Source organism: Ambystoma mexicanum, chromosome 8 (assembly GCF_040938575.1).
Source record: "Ambystoma mexicanum isolate Mex_15411 chromosome 8, UKY_AmexF1_1, whole genome shotgun sequence".
Lineage (NCBI taxonomy): Eukaryota > Metazoa > Chordata > Amphibia > Caudata > Ambystomatidae > Ambystoma > Ambystoma mexicanum.
Window position 1 is genome coordinate 13,094,995 of NC_090929.1, and position 17,222 is coordinate 13,112,216.

Here is a 17,222-nt window from a genome sequence, read left to right on the forward strand (position 1 = left end):
TCTTTCCCCTGTCAGGAGCGGTGAGCATGGTAGCAATGTCCACGTTTTTAATAGCTTTCGACTGTCTCGACATGTTGGCGAATCGTGGGTGGGGAGGTGGTTTGGAAGGCCCACCCTGTGGATGAGCGTCAAGGCTCTTGATTGAGGAAAGGGAATGCTGGTTCCAAGCTTGGCCGGTGCACAGTGGCCTCAGATAAGGGGGTGAGCTCTCCAAATCTTGGTGGTGGGCAAATGTGTGGGGCGTAGGTTCCGGTGGGCAGATAGATTGATGTGCGCCCACTTGGGACTAGGCCAGAGAGAGCAGAGCGGGTGATGCAGTGGGCCGGGGCGCCCCAGGAGATACGCAGTCGGGTCGCTTCTGAGGCCAAAGGGGGCTACCCCTCCGGAGTCAGGGGTAGCCCGGGATGGAAATGCGGCCAGGTTAGCCTAGGCGCTTCGGGGGGTGTCAGAGAGGGCCCCGGGCCGGGGCCCCAGGCAGGCAGCGTTGATCAGGCTCTTCTCCGGGCTTGCAGCTGTGGGTCACTCAACGTGGCCCGGCTTAGACCGCTCCTCCTCCGTGGACCCAGGCTTGGATCCCCTGGTGGGGATGGTAGTGGGAGGGGACCTCCAGGTCCCGGGCCTGAGCGGTGGCCCCAGATGATGGTATGGGCCGGGGCGCCCCAGGAGTGCGGCGTATCCGGGTCCTGGGCAGCGAGGGGCGGAGGCAGGAGCCCGCCGGAGGGCGGAGGAGGGGGGGCGGTGATGGCGCGGCCCCCACCCCAGGCGCTGTGGCAGGCCCGGAGGGCTTCTCCCGTGTGGCCCCCACCCGGGTCCTCACCCCCAGCAGCCCCTACCTGATGGGCACCGTCCGTGCCGTCCCTCGTCAGGCAGTCGCGTGCAGGTTTGGACTGATAGTGCGGGAAGCGGGGGCCCCCCGCGGGCGGCGCAGCAGCGCCAGGGTCGCTTCGGGGAGACCACCGGAGGAGAAGTCCGGGGGTCTGGTGTCGCTCCGCTGCGCCCGGGGCGCTCGTGGAGCTGAGCCGCGTCTGGATGCGGCTTCAGGAAGCTCTCCCCGCCCTCCTGGGTCGAGAGACGAGCACGGCCGCCATCTTGGGGAGTCGTTGCTGAGGAAGGCTCGGGGAGCCGGAGCGGATAACTTCGTCCCCGTCGTGCGTCACGGTCCCTGCTTCAGCCTGCATGGGCCCCAGGTCCTCCGACGTCCTTGGGATCAGCTGGGCTCCGGTATCGAGGTGTGGAGCCGCATTAGGGGCCCAGAAGCGGCGGGCTTCGCACGGCGGGCCTCAGGGGAGCAGCCACATCGATGGCGCTCCAAGCCACGCCCCCGACCTCCTTCCTTTCTAACCAACCTTATTTTTCAATTAAATTTTATTGGATATATATAAGATGCTTTTACAGCAAAACAGTGTTTCAAAGGGCCGCAAAGCATAAGGGAAGGAAACAAGGGAGCAAATAAACAATTACATTGACAATGAGTAAATAGAAAGGAACGCACTCCTACTATGCCTTGTGACATTCGGAGCGTGCAAATGCAATGAAAGAAAAAGGAAAAAAGGAGGTGGGGTTAAGTGCTATTAGAGTCCCCTAGGGGAGGAAGTCCCAGAGTTGCCCGTTGGGGAGGCAACAGGTAAGTGTATGGGCTGAAACATCCCAGGCGAGGGAGGTCTACTGCCCAAATCTAAGTGCAGAGTGGAGGCAACCACCCGACAGGGGCCCAGAGGGCACTGCAGGGGGTTCTGGGGATGATTGGGCAGAAGGCTGCCAGTGCCCTATTGGACTCTTGAAGGACCAGGCCGCCAATCTCAGTGACAGAGGGGATGGTTAGCACGGGAGTGGGAGAGGGAAGGAGTTGTTCATACATGCCAACCCTCCCGATTTAGGCGGGAGACTCCCGATTTTTCAGTGAAAAATCGGGCTAGTTTTCACTGTCTCCCGCCTGAAATAGCTGTAGCCCCAACGCAAGCCTATGGGGAAATGTTGGTCTCCCGATTTTATTGTGGAAATCTCCCTCCCAGCTGGGTCTGAATGTTGGCATGTATGGTTGTTTGCACAACCTGCAGTGGTTTCGTTCAACACGGAGAGAGGGAGGCTGTTCCATAGGAGGGAGCCAGCTGAGGAGAGAGATCTGCCCCCACTCTCTGCTTGGTGAAATGTCTGATCTGCAGAGAGTTGGAGCTAGAGGACTGAAGGACTCTGGGGGGGGGTATTTCAGGAGAGAAAGTTGGATGTAGCGGGGTCCCAGGCCCCAGAAAGCCTTATGGATGATGCAGAGGGTCTTGAATTTGATCCTTGCAGCCACTTGGAGCCAATGAAGAGATTTTAAAGCTGGAGAGCTATGGTCCCAGGGCTTGAGGCCAAGGTTAAGGCTTGCAGCCCTATTCTGGATCAGCTGAAGAGGACAGAGCGAAGAAAGAGGCAGATTGAGGCTTTTACAGTAGTCTAGCCTGGAGAGGACCAGAGCTCTAGAGACATTGAGCTTCTGGGGAAAGGTGAGGAAAGGGAGAATGCCCCTAAGGAGGTGCAGCTAAAAGTGGCTGCAGGGAACAAATTCAAGACCCTCTGCATCATCCACAAGGCTTTCTTGGGCCTGGGATCCCACTACATCCAACTTTCTCTCCTGAACTACCTCCTATGGTCCTCTAGCTCCAACTCTTTGCAGATCAGACATTTCTCCAAGAAAAGAGTGGGGGATAGATCTCCTTCTTCGGCAGGAGCCTCCTTCTAGAACGGCCTTCCTGCACCTCAGACTTTGAGACGGATCTCCTTAAGTTTCCAGAAACTTCTCAAGACTTTTCTCTTCTCCTCCTCCTCCCCTCTACCCCTCCCTTGCTAATGTCCCCCTGTCGCTGCGACTGGTCCCTTATGTGCCGTACAGGGGCCAGGCCCTCTTCATTCAGTCTACCCCAGGATCCTTTAACCAGCACTTGCCCTTGGGTATCCTTCCCTAACTACCCTGACTCTGGTCTACCCCGTCCTCACACTAGTTGACACTTACCCTTGCTTCCCCTGGCACTCACCCACCTAGGCTCCCCTCAGCACTTGCCCTGCTGCTGGGCCCCAGGCTTCCTGCACTTCACCCCTCCCCCTTCCCTTATCCCAGACCTTCCGCCCTGACCTGCCCCCTGCGCTTATTGTCACTGCACTTGCATGGTCCGAATGTCATAAGGCTTAGCAGGACCATTTATTGTTATTTCTCCTCTGCCCCCCACCCCCACCTTTTTTATCTTGCAACGCCTTGAAACACTTGTTTATAGGTGCCCTATAATGACCAATAACATTTTTTTTAAAAAGGTAAGGCTTGATTAAAGCAAGCTCAAAGAGTTCCCATGAGGAGATTTTTTAAGCAGGGATAGGCAGGAACTGGGTGGTAATGGCCAAAGAGATTAGTTAGCATAGCCATGGGCAGTCAGTGATTGGGAAAATACCCAAACAACACCCACAAGCTTTGTGTCCCTCATTCCTCCCTATCTGTACTCTAATGCAATAGTTTCTGCTTATGATAAACCCAACTAAAGATGAGTATGAGAAATATTCTCTTGCATTGTTCACTCTCCAGGAGCTCTCGATTTTCCTGTGGCCATGAGTGAGACTGCCAGCCAGTCTTCATGTTGATTGGAACTTAGTCTGGGATTTGTAGTTTGTCTAAGTTTCAAATGTGGAAAAAAATACATGTCCCCGACTCCAAAGTGAAAAAAAAACAGGAATGGGTGGCTTTTTCAGGCATGAGTGTGTGAAACTAGAGAGCTCTAGTATTCTCCCAGCTGTTTTCCTTTTGCGCATCTTTCCCGGAAGTAAGCAGAGCTCTTCTCGGGTTCACACTTCGCCTGACTCTAATATGGCTTCCCGGTGACACTCTGCCTCATTGGGAAACACAATGCAGCGTCGCCTGTGACACCCAGGCAAGTACGCATGCGCAATGAAACAATCTTCCAGAAGCAAAGCATGCTGGGATTGCCGGTACTCGCGCCGGCCATGCTGCTGCGCCGTCTCTGCGCTGGGCTGCGGACGCGCGCCACGGAGGAGACTGCCATAGCCAGCTCCGGAGGGAGGCGCGTGCTGGTAAGAAGGGGCCAATGAGTGGCCAGGGGGCGTGGGCAGCCGCCAGAAAGAGGCCTGGAACGCAGACGAGCCCGGAAATCCCCCCCACCCTTGTAATCTGGCCTCATCATTGTAAAAGTCGAAGTTATAGCACCGCCTTCTGCGTGGCACTGTTTGTGCCCTGCCCCCCCTTGCATTTTATGACTGAGCCCCACCCCAGGCCCCTAATGTGCATAGAGCCACCCCTGCTTACTGAGCCCCACCCCCAGGCCTCTAATGTACATGCACCACCCCTGCTTACTGAGCCCCACCCCAGGCCCCTAATGTACATGCACCACCCCTGCTTACTGAGCCCCACCCCAGGCCCCTAATGTACATAGACCCACCCCTGCTCACTGAGCCTCAGCCCAGGCCCCTAATGTACATGCACCACCCCTGCTTACTGAGCCCCACCCCAGGCCCCTAATGTACATAGACCCACCCCTGCTTACTGAGCCTGACCCCAGGCCCCTAATGTACATGCACCACCCCTGCTTACTGAGCCACACCCCAGGCCCCTAATGTACATGCACCACCCCTGCTTACTGAGCCACACCCCAGGCCCCTAATGTACATAGAACCACCCCTGCTTACTGAGCCTCACCCCAGGCCCCTAATATACATGCACCACCCCTGTTTACTGAGCCCCACCCCAGGCCCCTAATGTACATGCACCACCCCTGCTTACTGAGCCCCACCCCAGGCCCTTAATGTACATAGACCCACCTCTGCTTACTGAGCCTCACCCCAGGCCCCTAATGTACATGCACCACCCCTGTTTACTGAGCCCCACCCCAGGCCCCTAATGTACATGCACCACCCCTGTTTACTGAGCCCCTCCCCAGCCCCCTAATGTACATGCACCACCCCTGTTTACTGAGCCCCACCCCAGGCCCCTAATGCACATGCACCACCCCTGTTTACTGAGCCCCACACCAGGCCACTAATGTACATGCACCACCCCTGTTTACTGAGCCCCACCCCAGGGCCCTAATGTACATGCACCACCCCTGTTTACTGAGCCCCACCCCAGCCCCCTAATGTGCATAGAGCCACCCCTGTGTAGTATAATACTTGCAAGGATGACAGGAGGCCTCTTGTAACAGTGATGTCCTTTAATCAGCATGCAACATCATTCAACATACATATGCATATACGATTGGTAATGCCTCTTGGGCAGCTTGCCTCGGTGATAAATGGATGCAGCTGGGAGGCTGTAATGTCTTAGTGCAGGCCGGGGCCTACTTCTCGGAGGAGCTGGGAGAGGACGTCTTCCCGCGTCCTCTGCTGCTCCCGAAATGCGCGCCAGGCGCGCGGGGGCGGCCCTAGTGGCCAGGGCCGAGATCTCGCGAGAGTTACGGCTCTCGCGACATCTCTACACACCTCCCCCTGATAATGCAAAGGCAGTTCATTGCAATACATAGTCATTGTATCTCAACGGTCTTCTGTGTTCTCTTCTTGGTCGGTCTTCTTTCTCGCTGTGGGCATCCTGGTGTTCAGGTTCTCGATCTGCTGTAGGTGCCTCCGGTTCCATCTCTGTTTCCTCCTTTTCTTCGCCATCATTCTCTAGCTCACGTTCTTCTTCTCTCTCGCAGTCCATTCTTCCTTCTGCTTCTGATCTCTCCGGGGTCCTTGCTCTCTCTTGTCTCTTCTGGAACAGGGCTACTCTTTCCAAGTTCCAAGTGCGCCCGTCTTCGGTGCGGACGTGGTTGGTTCCTCTGTGGATCACTTTTATAGGTCTGCTGTATCGAGAGCCCGTGATTTGATCCTTTGTCGGCAGTCGTATTTTGATCCAATCTCCCTCTTTAACGTCTAACGCTTGTTTAGTTCTTCTTCTGTCGCTCCACGTTTTCATGCGTGTCTTGCTGTTCTCCATTCTCCACACCACCTCTGTCATGTCTACTTCTTCATCTTCTCTTACTTTAGTCAGCCATGGTGGTATAAGCGTCGAAGCTGCTCTTCTCCCTCTTAACATTCGAAACGGGGATATTTGAGTGATCCCGTTGGGAGTAAGTCTGTGGGCCGCTATGGCCTCCTTTATGGTCTTGAGCGGGTCCATTCCGGAAGCAGTTGCTAACTCGATGGCAACTTTTATAAACCTGTTGGCTCTCTCCACCAGTCCATTTGCTTGGGGATGGTACAACGCTGCTTTCTTCTGGCGTATGTGATGCTTCCTCAGGAATTGTTCCATGTCCCCCGAGACTAGTTGTAACCCATTGTCCGTTACCACTTCGTCAGGGAGTCCTTCCCTTTGGAAAATTTCTGTGAGGACTTCAATTACTGTCGCTGTGGTGATGTTGGGGACAAACTCTGCCTCAACCCACTTTGATAAGTAGTCCACTAGTACTACGCCATAGCGATATTCGGGCGCCATCGCCTCCAAGGGTCCAATAAAGTCTATACCTACTTTTGACCACACAGCCTCTGGTACTTCTGTGGGAATTAACGGCGCCTGTCTGATCTTTAAGCGCTTGTTGCTGTTGAGGCATTCATGACATCGCTCTATCATGATGCGGATCTCTTGGTCCATGGACGGCCACCAGTAGGCCTCTCTCACTCTGCGACGGGTCATAGTGTTCCCTAGGTGGCCCGCGTGAGCTCTGCAGAGAATGGTTCTTCTCATGCCTGCAGGTGGGATTATCTGGTCCGTTTTCAATATTATTCCATCTGTCTCTGATATCTCATCTGCCACCTTCCAATATGGCCTCATGCCTTCTGGAATCGCTTTTTCATTCGGCCACCCTTTCCTGATCCACTCTCGTATTCTCGCCATGGTCGGGTCCTTTCCGTCTTCTTCCAACCAATGCTTCTCACTGAGTTCTAAGTAGTCCGGATCTTTGAGATCTGTAATGGATGCCACTATGCACTCCTCTTGCAAAAACGTGGTGGCCTTGTCTTTACCCTCAGGTAATCTCGACATGCAGTCTGCCTGCGAGTTCTTCCATCCTGAGATGTGCTGTACCTCAAATGTGTACTCCTGCAGTTTGGCTGCTATGCGTGCCAACCTGGGTGTTGACGCTTTGGTGCCTCCTGGACTGAGCATGTGGATGAGGGGTTTATGGTCGGTTACCAACCTAAATTTTGTGCCCCACACATATGTTCTGAAATGTTCTACGGCCCATGCACACGCTAACATTTCTTTTTCTATGGTGGAATAGTTCTGTTCGGCCGAGGATAAGGCTTTCGAGGCAAAGGCTACTACGTGTTCTGTGTCACCTTTCTTCTGTGTTAGAACTGCTCCTAATCCGTATGCACTGGCGTCTGTGGTGATGACAGTACCCCACTCGGGGTTAAATGGTTGCAGACACGGTGCTTCCATTATGTGGCGTTTTATACTTTCCACCGCTTTCTTTTGGGGTTCTTGCCACGAGTACTCCGACCCTTTTTTGAGGAGTTCGCGGAGAGGTGCTGAAGTTTCCGAGAACTTAGGGATAAACTTTGCGTAGTACTCCGCCAGTCCAAGGAACGACCGTACTTCTTCTTTGTTGGTGGGTTCTGGTGCCTTAATTATGGCCTGCATTAAATTTTGTTTGGGACTTATCCCTTGCTCGGATATTTTGTACCCTAAGTACTCAACTTCCTTCGCCTTGAATACACATTTCTCGTAGCGTAACCTCACCCCCGCTTCTTGCAGCTTGGTCAGGACAGTTCTCAACGTGGTATCGTGGGTCTGTTCGTCTTTTGCATAGACGAGGATGTCATCCTGAAAGTATGCCACGTTTTTGACTTTCCGTAGCAGGACATCCATCATTCGTTGAAACGCCGATGCAGCCGAGGATAAGCCAAATGGCATCTTGGTGAACTGATAGGTGCCAAACGGAGTGATGAATGCTGTGAGGGGCTTGGATTCCTTGTGCAATTGTATTTGGTGATACGCGTTTCTCATATCCAGTTTTGAGAATATTCTGGCGTCTTTCATCATCAGAATTAGTTCATTTATGCTCGGTAGTGGGTAGCTGTCCGTGATGACTTCCAAGTTCACACTGCGAAGGTCAATGCAAACCCTTAGCTCTTGAGAGTTGGGTTTCTTTATGAGCACGACTGGGCTTAGCCACTCTGAAGCTTCTACTTCTTCGATGACGCCATCCATCCTCATTTTGTCCAATTGACTCCTGAGTGTGTCTCTCGCGGTTGCTGGTACTGGCCTCACACGATGTTTGATTGGAACCGCATTCCTTTTAAGCATAATTTTGTGGACAAATCCTTTGATGTGCCCCGGCTCCTCCGAGAAGAGTTTGGGATAATCACTTTTGACTATAGGTACGCTCCTCCCGCAGACAGAGAGTACTTGGTCTTCCGAACTGGGATCCAGCTTGATATTCAATTTGTCTTGGTCGTCCCATCCTAATACAGCTGGGCCCTCTTGGCTGAAATATACTCTGGTGGTGGTTTCCCTTCCTTTAAATTCTACTTTCCCATTGATGTAGCCCAGTAGGTCAACTGACGCACCTCCAAAAACCGTGGGTTTGTGCCGTGTGGTGAGCACTCGAACCTTTTCCGTCCCCATCATTTCTTTGTATGTGCGAATGGGAATTATGGTGAGGTCCGACCCTGAGTCCGCCATGACTTTTGTTTCCATCCCATCTATTTTGATTATGCAATGGGGTTTTTCTCTCCTGGCCCGTGTGCTGTTCACCATGATGACGGTGGGCCTACCTTCATCTTCCGAGGACGACTCTCTTTCCGTGTTGCGACTCATGTTGACGTTTGTGACTTTCTTGTTTCTCCAGCGACACACAATCGAGAAATGGCCAATGCGTTTGCAGATAGAGCACTCCTTATCTCTGGCCGGGCACTCCCTGTCGAACGCCAGATGTTTCGTGCTGGTACACCTGTGGCATTTCAGTGGTTCTCTCGTGCTGCCTTTTTCTTCTTTCATGTTCGAAGCTTGTCTCTCTTTCTTCGGGCGAAACGCCACTGCTTGTATTTCAGTGGAGCTAAGGCTTCCCGTGAGTTCTTTTCTTCTCCCAGCTGTTTCTTCGACTGCTCTGGCAATCTCCATTGCTTTCTCTAGCAGTAGTTCCTTCTCCATAATGAATTTATCTTGCACTTTCCTGCTGTTGGCGTGAACTACCAGCATGTCGCAGATGAGGCTCTCCGCATTGGCGCCAAAATTGCACAGCGCTGCCAATTCGCGTAGCTTTGTGACGTAGTCGTCAACAGGTTCTGAGGCTTCTTGCCTGCGGCTATAAAAATGTATTCTGTGCAGAACCGTGTTCTCCTTACTGGCGAACCTTTTTACGATTCTTCTAACTGCTTCTTTGAATACGTCATCGTTGTCACCAACCACCTGGCCCGGGGTGAGACTTTCAAACACCCTCTGTCCTTCTACCCCTAGGGCGTTAAGTAACATTGCCCTGCGCCGTGCCGCCGAAAATCCTGCACCGCCTACTGCCTCTACGTATGTCATAAATAACGGTTGCCATTGCGGCCACGGGATGGCGGGTTTACCTGGAGTTTGTAGGAAGGGCGGAGGTGGTGTTGCGCCTTGCATGGTTCGCGTGGGTTGTAGTGGTGATCCTCGTCGCCAATTTATGTAGTATAATACTTGCAAGGATGACAGGAGGCCTCTTGTAACAGTGATGTCCTTTAATCAGCATGCGACATCATTCAACATACATATGCATATACGATTGGTAAGGCCTCTTGGGCAGCTTGCCTCGGTGATAAATGGATGCAGCTGGGAGGCTGTAATGTCTTAGTGCAGGCCGGGGCCTACTTCTCGGAGGAGCTGGGAGAGGACGTCTTCCCGCGTCCTCTGCTGCTCCCGAAATGCGCGCCAGGCGCGCGGGGGCGGCCCTAGTGGCCGGGGCCGAGATCTCTACACCCTGCTTACTGAGCCCCACCCCAGGCCCCTAATGTACATGCACCACCCCTGCTTACTGAGCCTCGCCCCAGGCCCCTAATGTACATGCACCACCCCTGTTTACTGAGCCCCACCCCAGGCCCCTAATGTACATGCACCACCCCTGTTTACTGAGCCCCACCCCAGGCCCCTAATGTGCATAGAGCCACCCCTGCTTACTGAGCCCCACCCCAGGCCCCTAATGTACATGCACCACCCCTGCTTACTGAGCCCCACCCCAGGCCCCTAATGTACATGCACCACCCCTGTTTACTGAGCCCCACCCCAGCCCCCTAATGTACATGCACCACCCCTGTTTACTGAGCCCTTCCCCAGCCCCCTAATGTACATGCACCACCCCTGTTTACAGAGCCCCAGCCCCCTAATGTACATGCACCACCCCTGTTTACTGAGCCCCACCCCAGGCCCCTAATGTACATGCACCACCCCTGTTTACTGAGCCCCACCCCAGCCCCCTAATGCATAGCTCTCAACCATTTGTCTCACAAAGGCGGGTGAAATCACCCGATTTTCTTTTTGGCGGGTGAGACGCCCATTGGAGTGAATGGGCGTGCAGGAGGCTTGGCGGGTGAGTCAGCCCTTTGCAAGGCGGGTGACACCCGCCAAAAGCGGGTGAGTTGAGAGCTATGCTAATGTACATACGCCACCCCTGCTTACTGAGCCCCACCCCAGGCCCCTAATGTGCATACCCCCACCCCGCTTACTGAGCCCCTACTGTGCATACCCCCTTAGATCCACCCCTGTTTACTGAGCCCTTTCCAGGCCCCTAATGTGCATAGACCCACCCCTGCTTACAGAGCCTCACCCCAAGCCCCTACTGTGAATAGATCCACCCCTGTTTACTGAGCCCTTTCCAGGCCCCTAATGTGCATAGACCCACCCCTGCTTACAGAGCCTCACCCCAAGCCCCTACTGTGAATAGATCCACCTCTGTTTACTGAGCCCCACCCCAGGCCCCTAATGTGCATAGACCCATCCCTGCTTACTGAGCCCCACCCCAGGCCCCTAATGTGCGTATACCCACCCCTGCTTACTGAGCCCCACCCCAGGCCCCTAATGTGCATAGACCCACCCCTGTTTACTGAGCCCCACCCCAGGCCCCTAATGTGCGTAGACCCACCCCTGCTTACTGAGCCCCACCCCAGGCCCCTAATGTGCATAGACCCATCCCTGCTTACTGAGCCCCACCCCAGGCCCCTAATGTACATACACACACCCCTGTTTACTGAGCCCCACCACAGGCCCCTAATGTGCATAGACCTACCCCTGCTTACTGAGCCCCACCACAGGCCCCTAATGTGCGTAGACCCACCCCTGCTTACTGAGCCCCACCCCAGGCCCCTAATGTATATGCACCACCCCTGCTTACTTAGCCCCACCCCAGGCCCCTAATGTACATGCACCACCCCTGTTTACTGAGCCCCACCCCAGCCCCCTAATGTACATGCACCACCCCTGTTTACTGAGCCCCTCCCCAGCCCCCTAATGTACATGCACCACCCCTGTTTACTGAGCCCCAGCCCCCTAATGTACATGCACCACCCCTGTTTACTGAGCCCCACCCCAGGCCCCTAATGTACATGCACCACCCCTGTTTACTGAGCCCCACCCCAGCCCCCTAATGCATAGCTCTCAACCATTTGTCTCGCAAAGGCGGGTGAAATCACCCGATTTTCTTTTTGGCGGGTGAGACGCCCATTGGAGTGAATGGGCGTGCAGGAGGCTTGGCGGGTGAGTCAGCCCTTTGCAAGGCGGGTGACACCCGCCAAAAGCGGGTGAGTTGAGAGCTATGCTAATGTACATACACCACCCCTGCTTACTGAGCCCTACCCCAGGCCCCTAATGTGCATACCCCCACCCCGCTTACTGAGCCCCTACTGTGCATACCCCCATAGATCCACCCCTGTTTACTGAGCCCTTTCCAGGCCCCTAATGTGCATAGACCCACCCCTGCTTACAGAGCCTCACCCCAAGCCCCTACTGTGAATAGATCCACCCCTGTTTACTGAGCCCTTTCCAGGCCCCTAATGTGCATAGACCCACCCCTGCTTACAGAGCCTCACCCCAAGCCCCTACTGTGAATAGATCCACCCCTGTTTACTGAGCCCCACCCCAGGCCCCTAATGTGCATAGACCCATCCCTGCTTACTGAGCCCCACCCCAGGCCCCTAATGTGCGTATACCCACCCCTGCTTACTGAGCCCCACCCCAGGCCCCTACTGTGCATAGACCCACCCCTGTTTACTGAGCCCCACCCCAGGCCCCTAATGTGCGTAGACCCACCCCTGCTTACTGAGCCCCACCCCAGGCCCCTAATGTGCATAGACCCATCCCTGCTTACTGAGCCCCACCCCAGGCCCCTAATGTACATACACACACCCGTTTACTGAGCCCCACCACAGGCCCCTAATGTGCATAGACCTACCCCTGCTTACTGAGCCCCACCACAGGCCCCTAATGTGCGTAGACCCACCCCTGCTTACTGAGCCCCACCCCAGGCCCCTAATGTACATGCACCACCCCTGTTTACTGAGCCCCACCCCAGCCCCCTAATGTACATGCACCACCCCTGCTTACTGAGCCCCACCCCAGGCCCCTAATTTGCATAGATCCACCCCTGCTTACAGAGCCTCACCCCAAGCCCCTACTGTGCATAACCCCACCCCGCTAACTGAGCCCCTACTGTGCATACCCCCATAGATCCACCCCTGTTTACTGAGCCCTTTCCAGGCCCCTAATGTGGATAGACCCACCCCTGCTTACAGAGCCTCACCCCAAGCCCCTACAGTGCATAGATCCACCCCTGTTTACTGAGCCCCACCCCAGGCCCCTAATGTGCATAGACCCATCCCTGCTTACTGAGCCCCACCCCAGGCCCCTAATGTGCGTAGACCCACCCCTGCTTACTGAGCCCCACCACAGGCCCCTAATGTGCATAGACCTACCCCTGCTTACTGAGCCCCACCCCAGGCCCCTAATGTACATGCACCACCCCTGTTTACTGAGCCCCACCCCAGGCCCCTAATGTACATGCACCACCCCTGTTTACTGAGCCCCACCCCAGGCCCCTAATGTGCATAGAGCCACCCCTGCTTACTGAGCCCCACCCCAGGCCCCTAATGTACATGCACCACCCCTGCTTACTGAGCCCCACCCCAGGCCCCTAATGTACATGCACTACCCCTGTTTACTGAGCCCCACCCCAGCCCCCTAATGTACATGCACCACCCCTGTTTACTGAGCCCCTCCCCAGCCCCCTAATGTACATGCACCACCCCTGTTTACTGAGCCCCAGCCCCCTAATGTACATGCACCACCCCTGTTTACTGAGCCCCACCCCAGGCTCCTAATGTACATGCACCACCCCTGTTTACTGAGCCCCACCCCAGCCCCCTAATGCATAGCTCTCCACCATTTGTCTCGCAAAGGCGGGTGAAATCACCCGATTTTCTTTTTGGCGGGTGAGACGCCCATTGGAGTGAATGGGCGTGCAGGAGGCTTGGCGGGTCAGCCCTTTGCAAGGCGGGTGACACCCGCCAAAAGCGGGTGAGTTGAGAGCTATGCTAATGTACATACACCACCCCTGCTTACTGAGCCCCACCCCAGGCCCCTAATGTGCATACCCCCACCCCGCTTACTGAGCCCCTACTGTGCATACCCCCATAGATCCACCCCTGTTTACTGAGCCCTTTCCAGGCCCCTAATGTGCATAGACACACCCCTGCTTACAGAGCCTCACCCCAAGCCCCTACTGTGCATAGATCCACCCCTGTTTACTGAGCCCCACCCCAGGCCCCTAATGTGCATAGACCCATCCCTGCTTACTGAGCCCCACCCCAGGCCCCTAATGTGCGTATACCCGCCCCTGCTTACTGAGTCCCACCCCAGGCCCCTAATGTGCATAGACCCATCCCTGCTTACTGAGCCCCACCCCAGGCCCCTAATGTACACACACACACACCCCTGTTTACTGAGCCCCACCCCAGGCCCCTAATGTGCGTAGACCCACCCCTGCTTACTGAGCCCCATCCCAGGCCCCTAATGTGCATAGACTCATCCCTGCTTACTGAGCCCCACCCCAGGCCCCTAATGTACATACACACACCCCTGTTTACTGAGCCCCACCACAGGCCCCTAATGTGCATAGACCTACCCCTGCTTACTGAGCCCCACCACAGGCCCCTAATGTGCGTAGACCCACCCCTGCTTACTGAGCCTCACCCCAGGCCCCTAATGTGCGTAGACCCACCCCTGCTTACTGAGCCCCATCCCAGGCCCCTAATGTGCATAGACTCATCCCTGCTTACTGAGCCCCACCCCAGGCCCCTAATGTACATACACACACCCCTGTTTACTGAGCCCCACCACAGGCCCCTAATGTGCATAGACCTACCCCTGCTTACTGAGCCCCACCACAGGCCCCTAATGTGCGTAGACCCACCCCTGCTTACTGAGCCTCACCCCAGGCCCCTAATGTGCATAGAACCACCCCTGCTTACTGAGCCCCACCCCAGGCCCCTAATGTACATGCACCACCCCTGTTTACTGAGCCCCACCCTAGGCCCCTAATGTACATGCACCACCCCTGTTTACTGAGCCCCACCCCAGCCCCCTAATGTACATGCACCACCCCTGCTTACTGAGCCCCACCCCAGACCCCTAATTTGCATAGATCCACCCCTGCTTACAGAGCCTCACCCCAAGCCCCTACTGTGCATAACCCCACCCCGCTAACTGAGCCCCTAATGTGCATACCCCCATAGACCCACCCCTGCTTATTGAGCCCCACCACAGGCCCCTAATGTGCATAGACCCACCCCTGCTTACTGAGCCTCACCCAGGCCCCTAATGTGTGTACACCCACCCCTGCTTACTGAGCCCCACCCAGGCCCCTAATGTGCGTAGACCCACCCCTTCTTACTGGGCCCCACCCCAGGCCCCTAATGTGCATAGACCCGCCCCTGCTTATTGAGCCCCACCACAGGCCCCTAATGTGCGTAGACCCACTCCTGCTTACTGGGCCCAACCCCAGGCCCCTAATGTGCATAGACCCATCCCTGCTTATTGAGCCCCACCCAGGCCCCTAATGTGAATAGACCCACCCCTGCTTTTTGAGCCTCACCCCAGGGCCCTGCTTACTGACCCCCACTCCAGGCCCCTAATGTGCATAGACCCACCCCTGCCTACTGAGCCCCACCCCAGACCTTTAATGTGCATAGACTCACCCCTGCTTACTGAGCCACACCCCCAGACCCTTAATGTGCATTGACCCACCCCTGCTTACTGAGCCCCACCCCCAGACCCTTAATGTGCGTAGACCCACCCCTGCTTACTGAGCCCCACCCCCAGGCACCTAATGTGTGTAGACCCGCCCCTGCTTATTGAGCCTCACCCGAGGGCCCAAATGTGCGTAGACCCACCACTGCTTACTGAGCCTCACCCCAGGCCCCTAATGTGCGTAGACCCAGTCCTACTTACTGAGCCCCACCCCAGGCCCCTAAAGTGCGTAGACCCACCCCTGTTTACTGAGCCCCACCTCAGACCCATAATGTGCATAGACCCACCCCTGCTTACTGAGCCCCACCCCAGGCCCCTAATGTGTGTAGACCCACCCCTGTTTACTGAGCCCCACCCCAGAACCCTAATGTGCATTGACCCGCCCCTGCTTACTGGGCCTCACCCCCAGATCCTTAATGTGCCTACACCCACCACAGGCCCCTAATGTGCATAGACCCACCCCTGCTTACTGAGCCTCACCCAGGCCCCTAATGTGTGTACACCCACCCCTGCTTACTGAGCCCCACCCAGGCCCCTAATGTGCGTAGACCCACCCCTTCTTACTGGGCCCCACCCCAGGCCCCTAATGTGCATAGTCCCGCCCCTGCTTATTGAGCCCCACCACAGGCCCCTAATGTGCGTAGACCCACTCCTGCTTACTGGGCCCAACCCCAGGCCCCTAATGTGCATAGACCCATCCCTGCTTATTGAGCCCCACCACAGGCCCCTAATGTGCACAGACACACCCCTGCTTACTGATCCTCACCCAGGCCCCTAATGTGAATAGACCCACCCCTGCTTTTTGAGCCTCACCGCAGGGCCCTGCTTACTGACCCCCACTCCAGGCCCCTAATGTGCATAGACCCACCCCTGCCTACTGAGCCCCACCCCAGACCTTTAATGTGCATAGACTCACCCGTGCTTACTGAGCCACACCCCCAGACCCTTAATGTGCATTGACCCACCCCTGCTTACTGAGCCCCACCCCAGACCCTTAATGTGCGTAGACCCACCCCTGCTTACTGAGCCCCACCCCCAGGCCCATAATGTGTGTAGACCCGCCCCTGCTTATTGAGCCTCACCCGAGGGCCCAAATGTGCGTAGACCCACCACTGCTTACTGAGCCTCACCCCAGGCCCCTAATGTGCGTAGACCCAGTCCTACTTACTGAGCCCCACCCCAGGACCCTAATGTGCGTAGACCCACCCCTGTTTACTGAGCCCCACCTCAGACCCATAATGTGCATAGACCCACCCCTGCTTACTGAGCCCCACCCCAGGCCCCTAATGTGTGTAGACCCACCCCTGTTTACTGAGCCCCACCCCAGAACCCTAATGTGCATAGACCCGCCCCTGCTTACTGGGCTTCACCCCCAGATCCTTAATGTGCCTACACCCACCCTCAGGCCCCTAATGTGCATCGACCCACCCCTGCTTACTGAGCCTCACTTCAGGCCCCTAATGTGCATAGACCCACCCCTGCTTACTGAGCCCCACCCCGGGCCCCTAATGTGCGTAGACCCACCCCTGTTTATTGAGCCCCACCCCAGGCCCCTAATGTGTGTAGACCCACCCCTGCTTACTGAGCCCCACCACAGGCCCCTAATGTGCGTAGACCCACCCCTGCTTATTGAGCCCCACCACAGGCCCCTAATGTGCATAGACCCACCCCTGCTTACTGAGCCCCACCACAGGCCCCTAATGTGCATAGACCCACCCCTGCTTACTGAGCCCCACCCCAGACCCCTAATGTACATGCACCCACCCCCAGACCCCTAATGTGCATAGACCCACCCCTGCTTACCGAGCCTCACCCCAGGCCCTTAATGTGCATAGACCCAACCCTGCTTACTGAGCCTCACCCCAGGCCCTTAATGTGCATAGACCCACCCCTGCTTACTGAGCCTCACCCCAATGCCCTAATGTGCGTAGACCCACCCCTGCTTATTGAGCCCCACCACAGGCCCCTAATGTGCATAGACCCACCCCGCTTTTGAGCCCCTACT

The 17,222-nt window shown here is 55.9% G+C and overlaps 1 protein-coding gene across 1 annotated transcript in view; it reads left to right on the plus strand.

The window, feature by feature from the left end:
* Nucleotides 1–3,905: 3,905 nt before the first annotated feature.
* PTRH1 (peptidyl-tRNA hydrolase 1 homolog) overlaps nucleotides 3,906–17,222 on the plus strand; it is a 336,615-nt gene continuing 323,298 nt past the window's right edge. The window contains exon 1 of the mRNA XM_069609139.1: nucleotides 3,906–4,056. Coding sequence (XP_069465240.1) covers nucleotides 3,907–4,056 — 150 coding nt within the window. The 5' untranslated portion in view covers nucleotide 3,906. The remainder of the gene's footprint in view (nucleotides 4,057–17,222) is intronic.